Below are 19,970 nucleotides of genomic sequence, written 5' to 3'. Positions count from 1 at the left end.
TCTTAATCAGAAAACTTATAGACAGGCCACAAACAGATGGGAAAAATAAGTCTGTGAAAACGCAAAAGTGCATTACTTTGAAATATTGCATTCTTGCAGTATAAGTATTGCCAATGGCCTTGCCAGACATATCTGTATGGAGACAATATGCTTTGGAGAAAGGAACACGAGCTCTTAGATTTTAGGCTTCCCTTGACATTGGTGTGTGGCCTTGAGTAATGTTTAGGCTTTCATGTGCCTAAAGGAGGATAACAATGTATACATGTTCTTATGGGCGTATGTCTTTATCTGTCCAGGTACTCATGTGGTTCTCATCAGAAGTAACATCACAACACACGCGTATATGGTATTTAACATATGTAAAGCTCTTTTAATGCTACTTATGATAGTTTGCAAGTCCATTAATTTCTCTGCCCTTAAAAGAATGTTCTCCTCCAAAAGCTGGACAAACAATTGTATTTCATAAAAAATAAACTGTTTCAAAGCCTATAATCAATAGAAAAAGAAATACATTACATTTTAATAAAAAAGTCCAAGAAAAACAATTTTACAAACAAGCATTCCACTGTAGAGGTCACAGTTCTGTTAATGTGCTGAAACTGTCTGGAAACTCACTGTGAGCAGTCTAACAATTTCACTGTCAAATATGAGAAATATTCAAGAAAAGGCAAAACCTATGCAAAGTAATCAGTGCATAAATATTTTTTAAAATAATGTGCAGACTTTCAAATGGTCCTTCTGAAAAATAGATATGAAATTAATTTTGGGTTTGGTTTGGTTTGCTTTCAATAGTAATCCAGAACTATAAATTCTAATAGAGGACAATACATCATGAAAGTGCAAACAGGTCTGCAGTTACCCGCTGTACACAGATTTATTTTTTTTTAATTCAGCCTTCTTTTTTGCTCTTCTCTTGGCATAAAAGATGACTAAAATACATTTTTCCCTCTTCTTAATGAAAGGAGTATTCCATTGACTCATCTGCTTCAAGTTAAACCTAAGTATATGCATCGGCAGGATTGGGAATTAATCATCCTAGGACTGGGTCACATGTGAAGTTTGAAATCTAACAAAAAATATTTGGTAGCTTTGGAATAGGCTGAGAAAGGGATATTTTAATTCATGTACGTTTGCTCATGAAGTTTTTATGCAGTTTGTCAGATGTCACCTGAAACCTTGTGAGCCTTACCTTTGCTGTTATCCTTTCCTTCTTTCGCATCTTTTTTTCCTTTTCTTTCTCCAAGGCACGTAGAATTTTTTCACTATCCACATTGCTTTGCAACTTACAAAATTCTGGCCAAAATTTAAACAGAAGAGCAAAAACACTCATCTGCACAAGAAGAAAAGAAAGTCAATCTTGACCGTATTAAGAAAACAATTTACTGTAAAATAAAATGTAGTTTACCATGCGAATGAAATAACTATTTCTTTTTGAACACACAGCCTTGTTCCTCCCACGTACTCTGTCCTGACATTTCAGCCCAGATTTGCTCGGCACATGCTTTTCATCAGTGTGTTTATTACTGGTGAGAAATCTTCCTAAAACACAGTTAAAAGGCACTTTCTTTTTTTTTATATTTCCCTAAACAATTGTTTGCATTAATGAGAACATCCATCATTTTTTACAAGTATTCTTGATAAAATATACACCAGTAGAATTGCTTTTGCACCACTGTTCTGCTCAAATATTTCAAATATTCAGTTCATTAGGGAGAGGGCTTTTTTTTTTCCCTTCTTAAGAGAAAGGAAATACTTTTTTGCCTCTGGAAAGACTCTTAAACCACATTACAGATCTATGAGCAAATCTTGGATAATTTTTAAATGATATAATCTCTCATAGGGTCGTTTTTGAACTAGAATAAGGAAAACAATTTTAGAAAAGCAAACAGAGGGGCTCAGTAAAATCTGTTGCTGCACGTACCAAGGCTCACATTTTTCAATTAATTTAGATGTTTAATTCTCATTGAGAAACTTGGCTTCCAAATTGCCGAGCATGCTCAGCACCTCACTGCTTCTGGCTCAATGGACTTGAAAGTGACAAGTGAGTCACTGTCAGGTTCCAGTCACAGCTTTTTGGCCAAGTTCTTCCTTTGGTTTTGTGCCACATTTCTGGAGTTCACTGGGGTTTTACACAGGCTGAAATGAAACTTCTGTTTCCCTCAGAACCTATGTGAACCCTCTTCTCTGACAAAACATTCATCTTTTGTCATCCAAACACTTTATGGGCTCACAGTTGATGTTTAAAGGTGTTGGTGTCAATTTTACAGAAAAGAAGAAAAACTAGCTTTCTTGGGCTTAGAAGATAAGACAGACAAGGCAGTATCAAGGGACAAGAAAAGAGTAAGTCTGAAGTAAAAGTTCACTAATTGCTATTCAATCTGAACAGTACAAAGATGAGAGAGAAAATTGTCTACAGCCATTTAAAACACACTTTTTGTAATAAAGAAGGGAAAGACATTCAGCAAGTTAAGCTGTCTCTGTGCTCTACTCACATCTGCATTTTTCATAAACCATGAAAACTACAAACTTTCTAACTACAAATTACTTCTCTCACATTAACCAAGTGGTAAAGAACAAGCAATGAAGAACACAGACAGGTTTAATTTCTACTGCCAGAATTCCTAACACAGACCTAGATAACACCTTTCCAGTATCAGCTAGCTGTCAGAGATCATTTTTATTGAGCAGTATATATCTGAATCCTAATTGTCACATAAGCAACAAAGACTGTTCCTAAAATCAGGCATGCAGGCTCTGGCCAGACCTATTACAGAGATTTGCCCAGCTTCTTACCTGTGCCTCTCTGAAAATGTAAGGTCCTAGTTCTTTCCTGCGCTCCAAAATCTTCTTTGCTTGTTCAGGTGGGATGTCAATCTGCAAAGCTGGGGGTATGGCAGAATTAATAAAGCAGTTGATAATAGCTGTGATCTTTTTCTGGACTATGGCATCAGCACAATGAGAATGGCACAAGTCCTGAAAGATGAAAAATAGCATTTTCAGTCAATGGAGAGAGAGACACAAGACCCTTTAGAGAGGCCCAGTGATCAAAGAATAATAGTCAAAAATATAAAAAAAAATTATACAATAGATTCCTTCAGTTTGTAGGACAAAATTCTTATAGCAAATGTTAACGGTCAAAGCCATAGTTAAGACTTGAGGGGGAGTTCTAATTTGCAAATGCAGATGTATAGCAATCATGGCTTTTAAGTAATAATCTCTGCCTGCATGGTCAGATGGAACAGGATAGTTTTTAAGTGCATTACTGGCAAATAGGAGGCATTTCTGAAAAGAGAAACACACCTACAGGTGTGAAATGCACTAGTTTTCACAATAAGCCTGCTATGACTAGCTTAGCCGTGGTAACCAAAATACAAAGAAATGCTCTAAATGCTCCAGCAAAAGAGGGGAAATATTTCGAGGGTACAAGGAATGTTGGTACAAGGGGGACAGTTCTAGCTAACAGTAAAATCTTCCATTTATTGAAATCTTCTAGTTTCACCATTCATTAGAATTTTCTAGTTTCCCAAAACCCTGGGTTTGGAAATAATTGTTTGCAGAACAGAATAGAAAACAGATCTGAACTTATAGGAGTGAGATCACAAAGGAATACTGGCAGTTTTCTACTTTTCTTAATGTAATCCTATTGTTCTGATGGAACACCTGTTCTTACTGTGTTTTGATGCCCTGACAATGCTACCATTGGATTTTGACATGAAGGAAAAATAATTCAAAGAACTTCCTCCAAACACTTTGAAACATGAGCTTTCCCTCAATCCATAAACATCAAGAAATTTCTATAATACTAGGAGACTATCACTTATATCTAATAGAGTCACAATGAGTGCTCTAGAGAATGTTCAGGAAGAGAGCCCTCTAAATGAAGAATCTGCATTTAGTTTTGGTATAGGAGTCTAGATATTTACTTTGCAAAGAAATTAAAAACAGGGCTTTTAACCAGAAATGTGGTATGTGAAAGAGCTGGTTTGTTTTATTATGAATACTTTTCAGTTTTGAAAAGGAAAAAAAGAATGATAACAGCTAAGTAAGGCAATACAAAAACATATTCAATATATCCTAAGTATATACTATGGATTCCTTTGTTCATCTAGCATAGAAGAGAAGGCAGAGAGCTGTAGTAAGAGGGAAGACAAACAAGCCATATGATATGAAGAGAGATGAGACTGAGCATAGAGGAACAGATGGAAGTGATCCACAGATTTATGTTTCTTCATATTTGTTTAAAAAGAAATCTTGGGTTTGGATTGCCCCAAGATGTGCCGCCAGCCTGATGGGTTACGGGGAGCATTGACTCCTAAAGGGAATTCTGTCTAAACTGATGGCACGATAGGGCTCAGACAATACAAGTAAGCACTGTGCAAAGTGCTGCCCACGCCTTTGGCAATATTCCTCCAGTTCAGCCTGACCCACAACACTCCTACTACTCCAGCTCTTTGCTTCTATAAAGAGCATCAACTGCCAACCATGACAAATCACATGCACGGAGAAATACGGTCAGATTGTACTTTTTCTTGATAAGAAGACAAATAAAATTAACATAAATGCAGGAGAGGGGTTGGGACAAAAAACAATGAAGGCTTTCTTCAGAGAGCAGATCTACAGGGAAAAGAGTCTAAACGACACTGCACATTAATTTGCAGAAAGTTTTCGTGTCCTCCATAATGTAGCAAAAAAGAGTCACAAATCTGAAAAAAGTTCAAATATTTTAGAAAGGATTTATGTCAGGGAATAACAGGTGCCTTCATATCAGGTTTTTAATGTAAGGTAGTCACTTTATAACCAAGAGAAAGAAAGCAGCGCCCCCAGAGAGCATTTCAGCTAGTGATTCCTTACTTGGGGATCAGAGCCTTTGTGAGGAAGAGAGATTGAACCCTGGAAACAGAGGAGCTTCAATTTCTAAAGCAGACTCCAAAATTCAAATTCTTAAAATTAAACAGTGAAAATACACCCAAATGCCTGCAAAAGATCTCTAAGTACCACTGCAGCATCAGCTGTGTTTACCTCCTAACTTCTGAGCATGTTAGCTAACCTCTTGCTCCCTGCCTGCCATGTGCACACAAGCTGTGCTCAGGAGCCCAGGAAAGGTTCTGCACTCTGGTAGCACTTTTGCATCAGGAATATCCCAGAGGCAAAAGGAAAGAGGAAAAAGTGAAAGATGTGTGGTGTCCCTGAATTCAATCCAGGGTGCTACTAGGAAGCTGCAGTGTGATTTAAAGGCTCACTCCAGAGGTTTCCCACTGTTTTTCAACCCAAACAACAGCAATTTCACGAAAGTGCATGTATTTGGGAGAGAGATAATCCCTGCTGACCTTCCCCATCACATTTGACTTTGGTTCCCATCCTCAGCTGAAGTCAAATGTGACACTACAAAGGGCAAGGGACTTGGGGTCTGCATTGCATATGTAGGCTTTTTGTTTAGATAGTATCTTTACATCTATAGATTTGATTGAATTTAAATGTTATCTCTGATTTTTGAGGAATCACCAAATTTAGCAATAATCCCATTATTTAACTGTATGCAGCTATAAAGACAGAATGAACATTTTAACACTTGCATATTTTCTATTGCTCAACAGATGTATACCAAACTCTGGGCATTAGCTAGCTGGTAGTGTCCCTTTAGGGACTCAGAAGAATGTTACAGTTTGAAGAAGCACAATGAAATACAGGGATTATACATTTGAGTCAAACATAGCTACCCTTAAGAAGTGAGGGTTTTCTTCAAAAAAAATCCTGGTTTAAACTGTGAAAGAGGTTTTACTATGAACAACAGAATGAATGCCTATAGACATTCTTGTTAAAATTCTCCTAATATGCAGGAATGGATGCATTTGCTTACAAACTGAATGCTATTCCCCCGGCTCCATTCTACCACCATACCTTATACTTTTGCACTTCTTGCCAAAAGAGCACTCCATTCCCCAGCAGGTCTCCTTGCAGTGACACAAAGCGTTGAAACAGATTTGCTGTCACCGGATCCAACAGTGCTTTGCGGAAAGCAATTATTTCACTAGATGAAGAAACACACTTATTGTCCATATGCTGTCAAAAAAAGAAATAAATGCACCAAATAAACTTTGTTTCAAAAAGCAATAACAAAGCCATTAGTTAGCGTAAACTGTCTGATTCTTATCTTTCCACTGACCCTAACTTTCAGTAGTTTATGACTTTATGACATGGATACAATAAAATGTGGCAAGGTTTCATTTCTTTCTTTCCTTCTTTTTTCTTTTTTTTTTTTTTTTTCAGTTTGGTTTAGGGAACATTTTTTGGAAGACATGATGGGAGAGGAAATGACTGACAATGATTTAGACCATATGACTACATACTATAAAATATGGAAACAGCTATTGTTATTGATTATGGCAAGAGGCTACTTTTCTAGAGAACAGTTTGAGTTTTGTGCAAACAAACAACAAAGAAAAAGGAACAGACAAACCACATAGCTTAAAGTTGTAAAATGCTTCTGACAGGGATCTCACCAACAAAATGAGCTTTGAAATGTGTTGCCATGATCACCAGCAGAAGCCAGAGAGTTTGCTCTCTGTGGAATAAAGCTACCAATAGTAAAATAGAATTTAGAGTCATCAAGACATTTTGGAAATCCTCACGCTGCCAAGCACAAAACAGTAGGCAGCCAGGAAAGGGTGGAGAAAGAAGGATGGCTTATGCAGAGACAGTTTGTTTGAAATGAAGTTCATGCTGGCCTGTCTTCCTGAACAAACAGTTCTTGTACTGTTGCTGAGGATCAAGCCAAACAACCCCCTTTTATTATCAGATGGATGAATGAAAACCATCTTTTAACAGTGGTTTAAACCTCTTGAAGTCCTGGAGGGATGGAGTACTCTTCAATGGTCAGCATGGGACAAAAACATTTTTAATTATTGCCAATGGTCCTGGAAATCTAACCTGATCCTAAGCTGAAAGAGTTTCTGCAGCTGCTCTTAAACAGGGGTTATGCTTAGTGTCCTGCTGCAGAGCCTGCTGGGGTGAGAGCCTACCCTTGTGAGAGGGAGGGTGGTGGCTGTCCAAAGGGTCCTTGGTTAAAATAAAGTCAGATCAACTTAGGCAGTAGGGTGGGATCTTCTCAGCCCTTGTCTGATTCTCCTACTACGTTCTATCCCCTGTGACCAGGAGTTAGGCAACTTTTGGGAAAAATTATTTCTGGGTCATATTCATGAAAGGAAGAACAAAACATTGCTCCCATCCCTATACCAATATACAAACTGCTTATTTTATGGGTCAACAACCTTGAAGCAGAACATGGAAAATAACCACCTTCCTGACAAACAGACAAAGGGAAAACTCAGTTAACAGAACCCATATGCACTTTGGATCCCTTTTGTGCTGATGGTTTGCATGGATAATTGGTGACCGGGTCTCCAGTTTGATTTCAACAGACAATAAAAGTTCAACTGAACAAATGTACACAACTTGTATGTTGGCAATCACAAAAAGTTCACTGCTCTTCAAGAGGAAAAAACTGGCAAACATCTGATGAAATGTATTATTACAAAGATTTAAGAAGTTTAAATTTGATATTATCTCAGTGCTATGAGATTAAAATACAATTCTAAATGAAACAGATACTGTGAGATATGATTAAACCTGCCCACTCCACTGCATACTTCACATTCCCTTTTGTGTCTGCACGTAATCCACTTGCAATAATAAATAAACTACCAGATGCTGGAATGAACAGCTTGTCCCAATAAGTCCACTGCATGCAAAATACAGATAAATGTGAACTAAAGGTACAATATCAGTTTGAGGAGGGTTAAGAGTGCTCCAAAGCCCAAGACAAGAGACATGTTTTTATCAAGTATGACCTCTCAGCCAGGAAGGGAGTGAAATTTACCATGAACATCAGCAGGGAGCTAAATTCAGGAGTAATATGAGTAATCAGTCCACTTCAGCCAATACAATCATGTCTGCTTTTGACAGCATTACATTTGGGCCTCACACTGTCAACAGAGAAATTATGAAGAATGTGCAAGGTCCAAATGAAAAAGACAGTGAAACTGCAGACACAAGAGATATGGTACATTTCACTTGCCTTCCATATCCTGGTTGTCTTCTGCTGGTCTTTGCGTAAAAGATCTTCGGTTATGTCCATTATCTACAGTTGAAAAGTAGATTATAATTGTATTTTTAAACTCTTCTTGTTTCTTGTTCAGCCCTCTAATGATAGAGACCACAGTGGTAGAAAAATTTATATGTCTTTGTTTGGATTTTATGTCTGAAACTAGTTGTGGACCCACACTGAATGCCAGCCCTTCTTCAGCTATAAATGAGACTGGGAAGTTAGAGAAGACAAGAAACAATAGCAGTCAAATTATGCACTTCCACTGGTTTACTTTACCCATGAGGGACCACTTATGTTAGTAACAAATTTTGGTGGGTTTTTTTTTTCCCCAGTATGAAATGTTTTTAGTTCCTTTGGACAGCTGTATCAGAAATACAGACTTGATCCTGCAACTTCTTTGTAGCAAAAATACACCTCAAATCAAGGGCAGGTTTTCTGAATAAGGACTACATAGCATGCCCACAGTATTTGGTCACTGTGAAATATGAAGCCAAGTAGAGAATGTCATCTGGTTTCATTTCTTCTAAAATACTTTCTTCAAAGGACCTTTTCATCCTCTGAATTTGCAATAAGAAAGAGAAAAGAGCAGTAAAACATAAATGGAGTTAGGAAAAGACTAAAAGCTCATTAGAAGTATGTATTTCCTGTAAACTGTTTATTTGAGTTGAATACAACATTTTCTAAGCTACTTGGGCTAATCTGCCTGCCAGCACATGCAGCAGGTGCAAGGAGGCCTGAGTTAGCTTCCAGACCTGGAAGCAGCTTAGCCTTATTGCATAGACTTGTACCAGGACTTGTAAAGGAGGCAGAGTTCAGCTAAAAAGGGCAGAGAAAATTTTAATTTAATTGCATAATCATTATTAAAATTACTATTTGTCTTATCAGAACCTATACTTTTCACATTCCTTAGTCTTCTGAACCAATGGAAAGGATCCAGTTCATAGCACCTCTGAAACCTTCTTGATGTTATAGAGATGACAGAAAGTAAATTTTATTAATCAATGCAGTTGCATATGTGTCTGCTTGGTGGAACTGTGAAGTTGCCTTCTGCCATGACATTTGCATGTCAGAGCTGTTGTGGAAGTACAAAAAACTAAGTCTCTTTGCATCTGTCAGCAGCAGGATGATCTCCTTACACAGATCACAGCCACAGAGGCATTCATGAAAGGCAGATTTTCAGACTTTCTAATGAGCTAGCAGGAGTGAAAGGCTCCTCACTCCCAGTTTTCTGGCAACTTTCTGAAGTAACCAATTGGAACAAGGCTTATAGCAGTTAACCTCCCCACTAAGCAGAATTTCACAAGTCCTGAAGTAATTTCTACAGGCATTGCAGCTCCAGATGGGAGAATGCAGACAGCATAAGAGAGAGAAAGAATTACAGCACAGGAAGCCCACTCATTTGCTTGTGTTCTGGTGCCCTTGGGCAAATCCTTTACACAAAGCAGCATTTCTTCAGCGCACAACTGTATGGCTAGGGCAAAATGGCATATGGAGAGTGTAGCACTACAGCAAAGATTAGTTGACTCTCCTGGCAGCCTGCCTGGCAGCAGAACTAATACCTGCTCCTTCAGATTTAGGATCTAACAATAATACTGTCAGCTAAACTAAGCCTTCAGAGCAACTGCCTTCACAATTATCAGGCTGAATGTTTCAACCTGTACATGCTACAGCACCTCTTTCAGTGTAAACTGAAAGAGAGTTCTGGGCTGCTTTTCCTCTGAACCTTTGTATCCCAATGGTAAATTATGAGCCAAACACAAAACAATGTCTGGATGTGTTGCTGTTGTTAAAAAATTACCTTTGCTTGTCCCTCCACCCCACGGTGTTCATCTGCCAGGAACAATGGCAGCCATTGTTTTTCTAATCTCTTCTGGACGCACTGCTGAACTTCTAGCAGAACTGCTGCCGAAAGTTGATCATGAAGGATTTGTCTCCTTCCTCCACCTGAATGCATTAGCTAAGCAATCCAAACACAATAACACATGACATAAACTTTTGTGTATACCAAAAGTCCTTTATCTCTCTACATCCTTGATTTAGCAAAGCATGAGCTTAATTGTAAGCAAAGCATTTAATGCATGCTTACCCAAGGCTCACATGTACTTTTCATAAAAGGGAACAGATTACATTTGTCCCTACCTATAATAAGACACAGACTCTGGGAAATAATACCCCAGCTTGACCAAGTAAATTGCCTAAGTATCAGGATATATCAGAGTATCACAGCTCAGACTTACTGTCTGTGGCTTTACTGACATACTAAATAGAAAGCTGGAACAAGTCACTGTGCCTGAAAGCCATTTTTACACTTTTTCTGAGCTGTGTTGTGCATGCTCTGGCTGTGGCCTCAGATCAGGGTTTAAGAGAGATGTTCTATAAGGAGCAGGGAGGAAGAACTCGAACAGAAAGGAAGGGACCCCCAGAACCAGAACAGAACTAGACCTCTGGCCAAAAATATATGTAAGATTTGAGGATATAGCTTGGGGAAAAGCTGAATTAAACCCACTTGTGGACTTTTATCTCAGAGACATTCAGTGTGATTGTTCTTTATAAATGGTTTTGTAACTGGTACCTTCTCTTGTTGCTCTCTGGTAGCTGGGCTGTTGGGTCCAAAGAAGTACTCATCATTAAAGTACTTGCTTTCAATGTCCTTAGACTTTTCTTCACTTCTTTCTTTATCCTTGTGGAGCATCTTTCTGAACTCTTCAATATCAAGCCAACACATGAGATCCATGCTACAAATTTAAACAGAATGTTATTTCAGTATTGAGTACATATCATCAACATTCTAGGGAGTTATTTGTTTAACCACAAGCCACCAAAGTAATCAAGACCTAAATACCAGGTCAGATTGGGCTGAAATTTTATGTCATTTTTTTCTTTGCTAAGTACCATCTGGTGAGACCATGGCACTTGCTGAACAGGCAGATCAAACACACATCTTGGGGATCTCATTTAGGGTCACTTTTGGGTTACCCCAAAAGGAGTACCCTCCTCAATATCCAGCAGGAACTGTGAACCAGAGCCATAGTGTAGAGCTCACAGTGAGAACGAAAAATTAAACAGATGAGAATTTGAATCACTACTGAGGCTGTGAGCCACTGAAAGACAAGTTGACACCTCCTGTTCTGCCCCCTTGTCATATTGCCTGAGAAAGGAGCATGGATGACACCTGGGAACATCAGCCCCAAAAATCACCCCCTTCCTACCCTGTGTGAAATGCTAGAGTTTAAGTCAGTCTGCAGTCAAGCAGACAAAACCAATTTATGATAAAATTTGTTTCTAGAGCTCTTTGTGGGATACTTTTTCATAAATTACTGATTCTACTACTTATTTAATTATTCACAGTCAGTGACAATCTCTATCTGCAATTCTCATAACATTTGAGTGTACACTATAAGTTTGTTTTCATAGAATGGTTTTGTTCTTTAAATCAGAGGACAGAATAATTGACATACCTACAATTTCAGTTTCATTTATATAACTGTTTTCTGATGGTATCTTATTAGCTGAAGTTCTGTGAGCATTTTAATTAGGACATTCACTGTATCAGAAACAGGAAATATGAAACATTAAATTCAGGTAAATCTGTGTCACTTTTCCATTCAGCTAATAACTGGTTTTTTCAAAGTATTAATCTATGAGTAAAACTTTCAAAAGCATTTGACTGATTTAAGAACAGATGTTCTCCTTTCAGAAATCTTTTGAGATCCTTACAGCCCTAAGTTCTATTGAAATTCCTTCATTTGCTAGTTCATCACAACATGAATAAGTTCACTCAAATGCAAGTGCTCCAAGTTACTGTGGTTTATGGAGTAACTCCTTGGCATCTACCTATGACAATTGATCAAATATGTGCATCTTATTTTAAAAGTACAATATATAATTTTAAAGTGTGTTAATTAAACCATATACAGTGGTGGCTTATCCTGGCTTACTGCACTTTTTCAACAGATCAGGAGCACAGGCATAATCAATTAGTCTGGCGAGACTAACAAATGGTAACCCACTAACTCAAAGTAACACAAACTGTCCTGCAATTGTGTGAATATATTCTATATATTTAATTAAATATTAATTAATGAAACTTCTTTTAGTTTCTTACCAGAATTTGTGCACAGCTACTTAGAAGCCTGTCCTTCCTGAAACTTGGATCACTTATAGTTGGAAAAATCAGAACCATAAATTTTGATGAAAAGGTAAATGGCACATTTGTTGTTTTTTTCTGAAAATTTCCAGACTGCATTAGTTCTAGGATCCCTTCAGCTTATAGTACCATTAAGCATCTTTACTATGGTATGCTTGCTGGACTATAGAGTTACTACATCTGGACCCAGCTCTAAAACACTTTTGTGAGACTTTTTCAAATGTTTTTCTTCATTATGAATTTTTACAAAAGAAAATTTCTCCATAAATTAAATATTTCTCTGCCTGGCTCTACCACTTAAGAAGGGACTTGTCTGTGATTAACAGAGAGGCAGGAAATCCCAGAGGCAATTCAGTGTCCCTGTCCAGGACCTCATCCTAGCCAGTGACCTGTTATCTAGTGATTCCTACCATTTCCCATGTTAGAGAGTATCTCAAGACCAGTGGTTTCCACAGTGGGGTGTGTGCAGCCAGGAGGTGTTCAAGGTCATTTGTTAAGGGGCAGGAAGAAAAGATTATAACTTCAGTAGCACATGCGTATAATGTATAAAAAAATTAAATGTACATATATTGAGGGCCCATGCTCAAAAATTTTTTACTGATGAGTTGCATGATCAAAAAAGTTTTGAGACGACTGCTCTAGACAACTAACTCAGAAGTGACTTGACTGCAGGCACCCACAGCATGAGAATATCGATTACCTGCAGTCCTTTTGTAGTCAGTGAGAAGAAATAGCCATCTTAGGAATGATCCATCCAAACTGGTTTTAGATGTTACCTTCAGAATTAGAAGAAATGTGTCCAGAAGTGTGTATTTCTCTCTGACTACAAAGGGAACCTTCTGATGATAAGCAGAAGTGATGACATTGAGTCTTGGCCAGGGGACTTCTGTGCCAGATGCCCATCTCTGGACACTTTCGAAAAAGCTGACCAATATCCAATCTAAAATTATAGCAGTGCTTGACTAGAAGCACTAGGCAATATGCAAAGCATCAGCTCATGGGAACTTGGGTTAAAGGAAGGAAATGATAATTTAAGGACAAAAAAAGAAAAAAAAAAACAAAAACAAATGGGTTCACTTTTTCAAAAAACCTGCCCAAACTGTATCTGCTACAGGCTGGTACTTAAATCTGTTCAGCAAACACAAAACTGTGGTTGCTCTTGCGCTGTGAGAATAATGTGTCTGTCTTCTACTATTTGTACATTTCTATAATACCCAGCTTTAATTTTAAAAATGTAATAAATTGAATCTGCACTAAAAACTATAAATTTTTACTTATTAAAGGCTAATTGCTCTGCTCAGGGGTTTGCCACTAATCAAAGCAGAAACAGAAAGCAAAAGTGTAATACAAACATGCTATGACAAGATAATTTTTACCCCAAAATGTTAAGAGAATTCAGTTGTCTGAACAATGTGCATGTGTATTCCTAAATATGCAAATGCATTTTTAAAAAACACTAAAATCTGTGAACATTTAGATAGCCAAGATCCCCCGCAAAGATTTCTTCTGAACTTAGAAATGGTAAAATAATAATAATAATAATAATAATAATAATAATAATAATAAAATGAAGGAACATACCCAGCAGAATGCTCATTAAGAAAAGCCCAGAACTGTTTTAACTTCTCTTTGTCGTGGATCAGGTCAGACAGATTAGGACCTGCCAATCCTTTGGGAATTTGACACAAGTATTGATCATCCGGGAAGGATGGCAGACCAGTGTCAGCAACAGTACTCTGAGGGAAGAAATTTTTCTGCTTGCATAACTGCTTTTTTCATCTCTATGTTTTGCTCAGTCTAATAATCCTTGCATTAGATAACCTGTCTCTGTAAAACAGCTTTTTGGTTGCTGAGGAAATAAATTAAGGCTCCAGCTCCTAGTCAGCTTTACTTTTACATTTGCTTTAAACATACCAGTGTGTGCCAGTTCCATAATCAAATAAACCAATATATACCTGTAATTTACTTGAAATTGAGGTATTTACTCAAGATTAAGGGCCCAAAATGTATTCCACAGACTTTAGTGGAAACTGTCTCATTGACTCCAATCATACAGTGGTCTGATGTTGATATAACTGACAGAAGACCCCTATATCTAATTAACACAGTGGCTGTCAATCAGTCCCCAAAATGAATGGTAGAAATCGGACTATTTGCTTCTCCAAACTGGCATATGGTCATGCTTTCATTGCTAATACTCGAAGTGTTAACCCTCCCTGATAGAAAAAGGGGTTGTTTCTCTTAGTAGGTACTTGTCTTACCTCATCCTTCTTGGAACCACTCACTTGATGCAAAGCCTGGAGCTTTCTAAAGCACACAGAGTCCAGCTGTTGAGTTTCTTCCACCAACTCCACCTAATAAAAACAATATCTTATATCATCCCTGCAGTACACATTATAGAAAGATGGAGAACTGCGTGGGCACTTTGCCAGTGACAGTGGATAGAAAAGAATATGTTTGCCAGTAATGAGACTGATGTTTAGAAGACACTAGAAGTCACATTTTTCTGACAAACAATTCTATTAAAAGCTCTGGTAGAACAAAATTTTCCTATCTTTGTAGGATCAGATGTAGATTTCTGCAGAAAACCACTAAATAACCTAACTATATATTTAAGAAAAGAACTTTGTATTAAAAAAATTGCTAAATTATATTGTCTATATAATACATTCTGTATATTGTGTATATATATATATATATATTATATTGTGTATTTTGTGTCAGACTTACTTGATTGTCTATACCAGCAAATCATATGTCAAAGTGCCACTGAGAAGCAGAAAAACAGTTCTTAAAACTATGACTGTCAATGGAAAATGTCAAAGAGACAGAGTGCCACAGATTTCCAGAAAAAGAAATTTAAGATGAGAAAGATGTTCTAATATCTAAACAATAAAGGTGAAAGCTTTCAGACTTTCAGTCTTGTCTCCTTCCTTAGTTTTATACCAGGTAATGCCTTAAGTAATAAATTGTACATGATTTGAACTCATGAAGTATTGGCATTTTTTAACTTAATTACAAGCCTTATGTATATAACTACAGTAGTTCTCCATGTTATGTGCAAACAATCGGTAACTGCACAAGGGATAGTTTGGTGACCTCTCAGCTGACTAAATCATTCAAATTCAGATTTTAGGATATTTAGCAAAATTGAGCCAATGCCTTATACTGATTAGCATGCCCCTTACAAAGATTAGAAAGCTGTTGTTGTCTTATACAAGAGTTTATGTGCGAGAGAGAAGAGTTTAGATTATATTCATTACATTTTCATCTAAATGTGAATACCACACTAATCACCGTGTTATCTAAATGTCTTCAGGCTCACTGTAATTCTGTTCCACTGCTTATAAAGTACTCTGGGGTATTCATTCCCTTAAAAGAAAACATAGTTTAAAAGTAAATAGTAAAATAATTCAGAACCTTTAAAGAAAAAATGTAGATCTGTATACTGACCATGTCCCAAATAAGCAAACTTGGACTCACCTAATTCTTGACAAAGTATCTTGTTTCATTATGGGCCAAAAATATCCTGCTATAGGGTAGAACAAAGGGGAAGAGTAGAGCCAGGGACTGAACAAAATACAAAGCAGACCTTGTCTAGGAAGGAGTGTGCCTAAGTATCAGCCTGCGCCTAGTACAAAGAGACTCTAGTGCCTCCTAGAACAGGTCGTTTTACGTCTGTGTATTATAACTCTTCACAAATGCATGTATTGTACAGTCAAAAGTACTTAGTTCTGTTTTTTTGTGCCCTGATTAAGATGTTTGTGTTATTAGAGCACTAAGAAGTCTGCACGTAACTATATTTGCAAAGCAACGCATCCTCGGTTAACTCCAGGATACATAAACTGACACAGATATTAACTTTAAAGGAAAAGTATATATTTTCAATTCTTACTTCGGAGGAATCCTTCCACCTCTAGAAGCAGTGACAATTCTGTATTCAGAGAGCTCAAAAGCAGACTTCTTTTATACAAAAATTATGTATAACAATACTTGGCTGAACTGATGATTTGACTCGGTGAGAACCAGCAGTAGATACTAGACAACTAGTATTGATAATACACATGGAAAATATAAGTTACAAAAGACTAAAACTAGTCTGATAGAAAGTAAATAAAATTTCAGATTCACAGAAGTATCAATCAATTACACAGTGCTTTGCAGGTCATAAAGAATAACAGCTGAAATAGCTTAGAAAAAAAAACTATCTGAAAGGTTAGAAAATATGCTGAAAAGTGAAGAAAATATTTTGAAGATTGGATTAGTATATTTCATTTTAGTAAGTTTTATCAGTGTTCAAACTTTCAAAGTTTCTAAAGGAAATTATGTTATCACAGGATGAGGAGTAAAGTCCCCTTGTGAATTAATTAGAAGGTAGAAAATCAAAACCAAAGAAATAAATAACTTTCATTATAGGGTGGGGTTCTTATCGGAGTCTCACAGGGATCTGCACCGAGGTTGTTTTTTTAAACATTCAGAAACTATCTGGAAAAGGAGGTGAGTGAGGAGACAACAAAGTTTGCAAAATGATTCCACAGAGCAAAAAAATTAAATGGACTGTGAAAAGCTGCAGGATTTCAGGACACTTTAGCATCTGCATGATAAAAGGGCAGCTGAATTCAATGATAATAAACATTAAGTCATTCCAATGAGCTCCAAATGAGGGCTTTCCATTAGTTGTTATTACTTGGGAAGGAGATCTTGGAATCACCACAGATGGCTATTAGCTTACATTTTGCACAGCCACTCAAAGTTCACCAGGAGTCAAAATGCAATTAGAATGATAGGAACAATTAGGAACAGAACAAAGAGAAAAACAGAAAACATGATTCTGCCACTGGATAATCCTTAGTGCATCCAGACCTTGAGTACTGCTTGCATCTCATCAAAAGAATGTAAAATAACACATAAAGATGGGGCGATAACTGTAACAAAGGTATGGAACTTCTGTAAGAGAATAAGTCTAACAGTCTAGGATTCTTGAGTTTCAAGGAGGTGTAACTGAAGTGGGGTACAACAGAAACTTGTAAAAGCATAACAACATTGAGAATATGACAAGATAACAATTGTTCACTTGTTCCTCACGACATATAAAACTAGGGCACCAGGGGAAATTACCAGGGAGGGGTTTGCAAACAAATCAAGATAAGGACTTTTTTCTCCCATTGTGTGACTGAAACGTGGAACCTACTTCTACAGTGAGGCTGAAGATATATCACTCAAGACACATTTACATAAACCCATGTGGAAAAAAACCCTTATTAAAGATTATTAGACACAAATATGTGGGTAAGATCTCTGCTCCATGAACTTCCTTGATTGCAAAGTGATTAAGCTGCCATACTGCTATGTGGGTTTTTTTCTTTTCTTACACTCCATTCTTAAGTGTTTAATACTAGCCATCACCTAATAGGCTTAGAAGACCATTCTCAACCTTGATTTTAGGTATCTGTTCACCTAGTTGTTCATACATGCATGCATGATACAGCACCAAAAATAGAATTTCAAAATGTTTTGCACAAGGCAATGCAGGCATGTTCTCATTACAAGTTGACAGAAGTATCAGTAATAAATGATGATATTTCCTATAAATTGGAGATGTTATATCTAAGGTCATAGTGGAGAAAAACGGGAACAAGAACTAACTTCCTGCCCTCCAATTCCTGATTCTTCATTATAAGTTTCTCCTTCCATATCCAAGAGAGATGTTAAAGACTTGAAATTAGAATCACAGAATCACAGAATCACAGAATATCCTGAGCTGGAAGGGACTGAAAAGGATCATCGAAGCCCAACTCCTGGTCCTGCACAGGTCCACCCCAATGATCACACCACATTCCTAAGAGTGTTGTCCAAATGCTTCTTGAACTCTGGTAGGCTTTGGGGCCATGACCACTTCCCTGGAGAGCCTGTTCCAGTGCCAATGACCTTCTGGGTGAAGAACCTTCTCCTAATATCTAACCTAAATCTCTCCTGACACTCCCTTCCATGCCGTTCCCTCAGATCCTGTCACTAGTCACCAGAGAGATAGTATCAGTGCCTGCCCCTCTGCTTCCCCTTTTGTGGAATCTGTAGACCATGATGAGGTCTCCCCCCAGTCTGTTCTTCTCCAGGTTGAACAAGTGACCTCAGCTGCTCCTCATAAGGTTTCCCCTCTAGGCCGTTCACCATTTTCTTAGCCCTCCTTTGGATACTTTCTAATAGCTTTATATCTTTCCTATATTGTGGCGTCCAAAAGAAGTTTGACCTACAGCTGGCAACTTGTAGGTAAGTTTACAAAGAACAGAAAGCCACAGCATCGACCACTGTCACCACCATTTCTTGGTTTTATCTGTCAAAGGCAGTCAGGATTGCAGCCACCTCTTCTGACCTGCATAAGCTTGCCCAATTCAAGCCTTCAGAGCTTTCTGGAATTAGAACTGAGTACACTTCTGAGCCACCTACTTCAGGAGGCCTGCAAAGCACAGTTAGCCCTTACACAGCAGAGCAGTGATCTAAAAAATGTTTGGGGCAAATGCAGCTGGATCACCATATCACGTCTTCTTATGCTAAGCAGTAGCTGCACTTACATTCTAAACACAAGACTTGATGGCATTCTTGATACAATTAATATGGACCTAGTATCACTGCACTGACACTCTAGAAACACAGCTTATTGTGTGCTTATGATTAAAACATAGAGTGTCTGTGGGCAATCATCATAAGAAAATTACTTCTGATCAATGGTAAGATTACAGAAACATGATGTTTGCTGAGTGCAAAGAGAAATTTTTCCATAGCAAGATGTATTCCTCTCTAATTCACAGGCAAGGAAGTCCACACCTTCCTTTCAGATGAGCTGTCTGTTCTCCACAAGAAGCTCAGCCTACATCACATATCAACATAGAAAGGAGTGGCTAAGCAAAACATCTTGTAATACTTCTCACTTCCTAACTATAAATATAACAGGATTGCATATGAAGGTTCTTGTGATTTTATTCCCTGACATAAGACTTTTTCATGGTGTCATCCAGATCTGTTACCTTTCCATAAGTATATTTATCTGCTTCCACCATCTTCATCCATGGTTCTAGGAGAATAGTGAGAATATATTCTTCTGCTGGGTCAAAAAGGTCCTCAAAAGCTGGGTCCATTTTCTGATAAATCATGTTTCTCTTATTCTGATGAAGTCCAATGTCCATACTGGCAGATGGGGCAATATAAGTTGCATAAAGGAACTAAAAGAAAAGAGAAGAAAACTGTTTCTTAGCCATCATCCATTTCAATGGTCACAGACTGCTGAACATATATCTAATTACAACTACCTTATTTTTTACCAGTATTACTACTTTGTCCAAAATTCAGTTATTGCCATAACGGATCCCCCTGCCATTTTTACTCCTATTTGTTAAAATGGTTAGATCAAAAAATAATGTTTAACACAATTTTCTCTTGGAGATTCTTGCTTGATTCTTAGATTCAGATAGCTACAATCGTTACAGCAACTGCGCTGCTCATGAAGTCACGTTGTTTTGCAGAATATGTGGTGGGCCAACTAGTGAAGGCATCTGACTTTTCTGAATAGATAGTAATTTGTAAACTTAAGGTTAAAATTAATGAAAAGCTACACGATATTCTGTGTGAAGATTCTCTTATATAGTTTTTTGACATTGGTGAGACTCCATCACAGTACAGGGTCCATGCAGGAGATTCCACTGCACAACTGAGGTCTAAATCCTT

At 37.6% G+C, this 19,970-nt stretch overlaps 1 protein-coding gene across 6 annotated transcripts in view; it reads right to left on the bottom strand.

The window, feature by feature from the left end:
• Nucleotides 1-19,970, bottom strand: part of RGS22 (regulator of G protein signaling 22) — a 64,085-nt gene that overhangs the window by 7,243 nt on the left and 36,872 nt on the right. For all 6 annotated transcript variants that reach the window (XM_032708083.1, XM_032708100.1, XM_032708063.1 and 3 more), the window contains 9 exons: nt 19,274-19,468; nt 14,513-14,605; nt 13,833-13,987; nt 10,677-10,839; nt 9,903-10,061; nt 8,075-8,137; nt 5,899-6,060; nt 2,794-2,973; nt 1,190-1,330 (listed from right to left, as the gene is read on the bottom strand). In XM_032708083.1, coding sequence (XP_032563974.1) covers nt 1,190-1,330; nt 2,794-2,973; nt 5,899-6,060; nt 8,075-8,137; nt 9,903-10,061; nt 10,677-10,839; nt 13,833-13,987; nt 14,513-14,605; nt 19,274-19,468 — 1,311 coding nt within the window. The remainder of the gene's footprint in view (nt 1-1,189; nt 1,331-2,793; nt 2,974-5,898; nt 6,061-8,074; nt 8,138-9,902; nt 10,062-10,676; nt 10,840-13,832; nt 13,988-14,512; nt 14,606-19,273; nt 19,469-19,970) is intronic.

The sequence above is a fragment of the Chiroxiphia lanceolata genome, chromosome 1, assembly GCF_009829145.1.
Source record: "Chiroxiphia lanceolata isolate bChiLan1 chromosome 1, bChiLan1.pri, whole genome shotgun sequence".
In the NCBI taxonomy this organism is placed as follows: domain Eukaryota; kingdom Metazoa; phylum Chordata; class Aves; order Passeriformes; family Pipridae; genus Chiroxiphia; species Chiroxiphia lanceolata.
The sequence above is the reverse complement of the archived record's forward strand: the minus strand, read 5'-3'. Positions and strand labels throughout refer to the sequence as shown.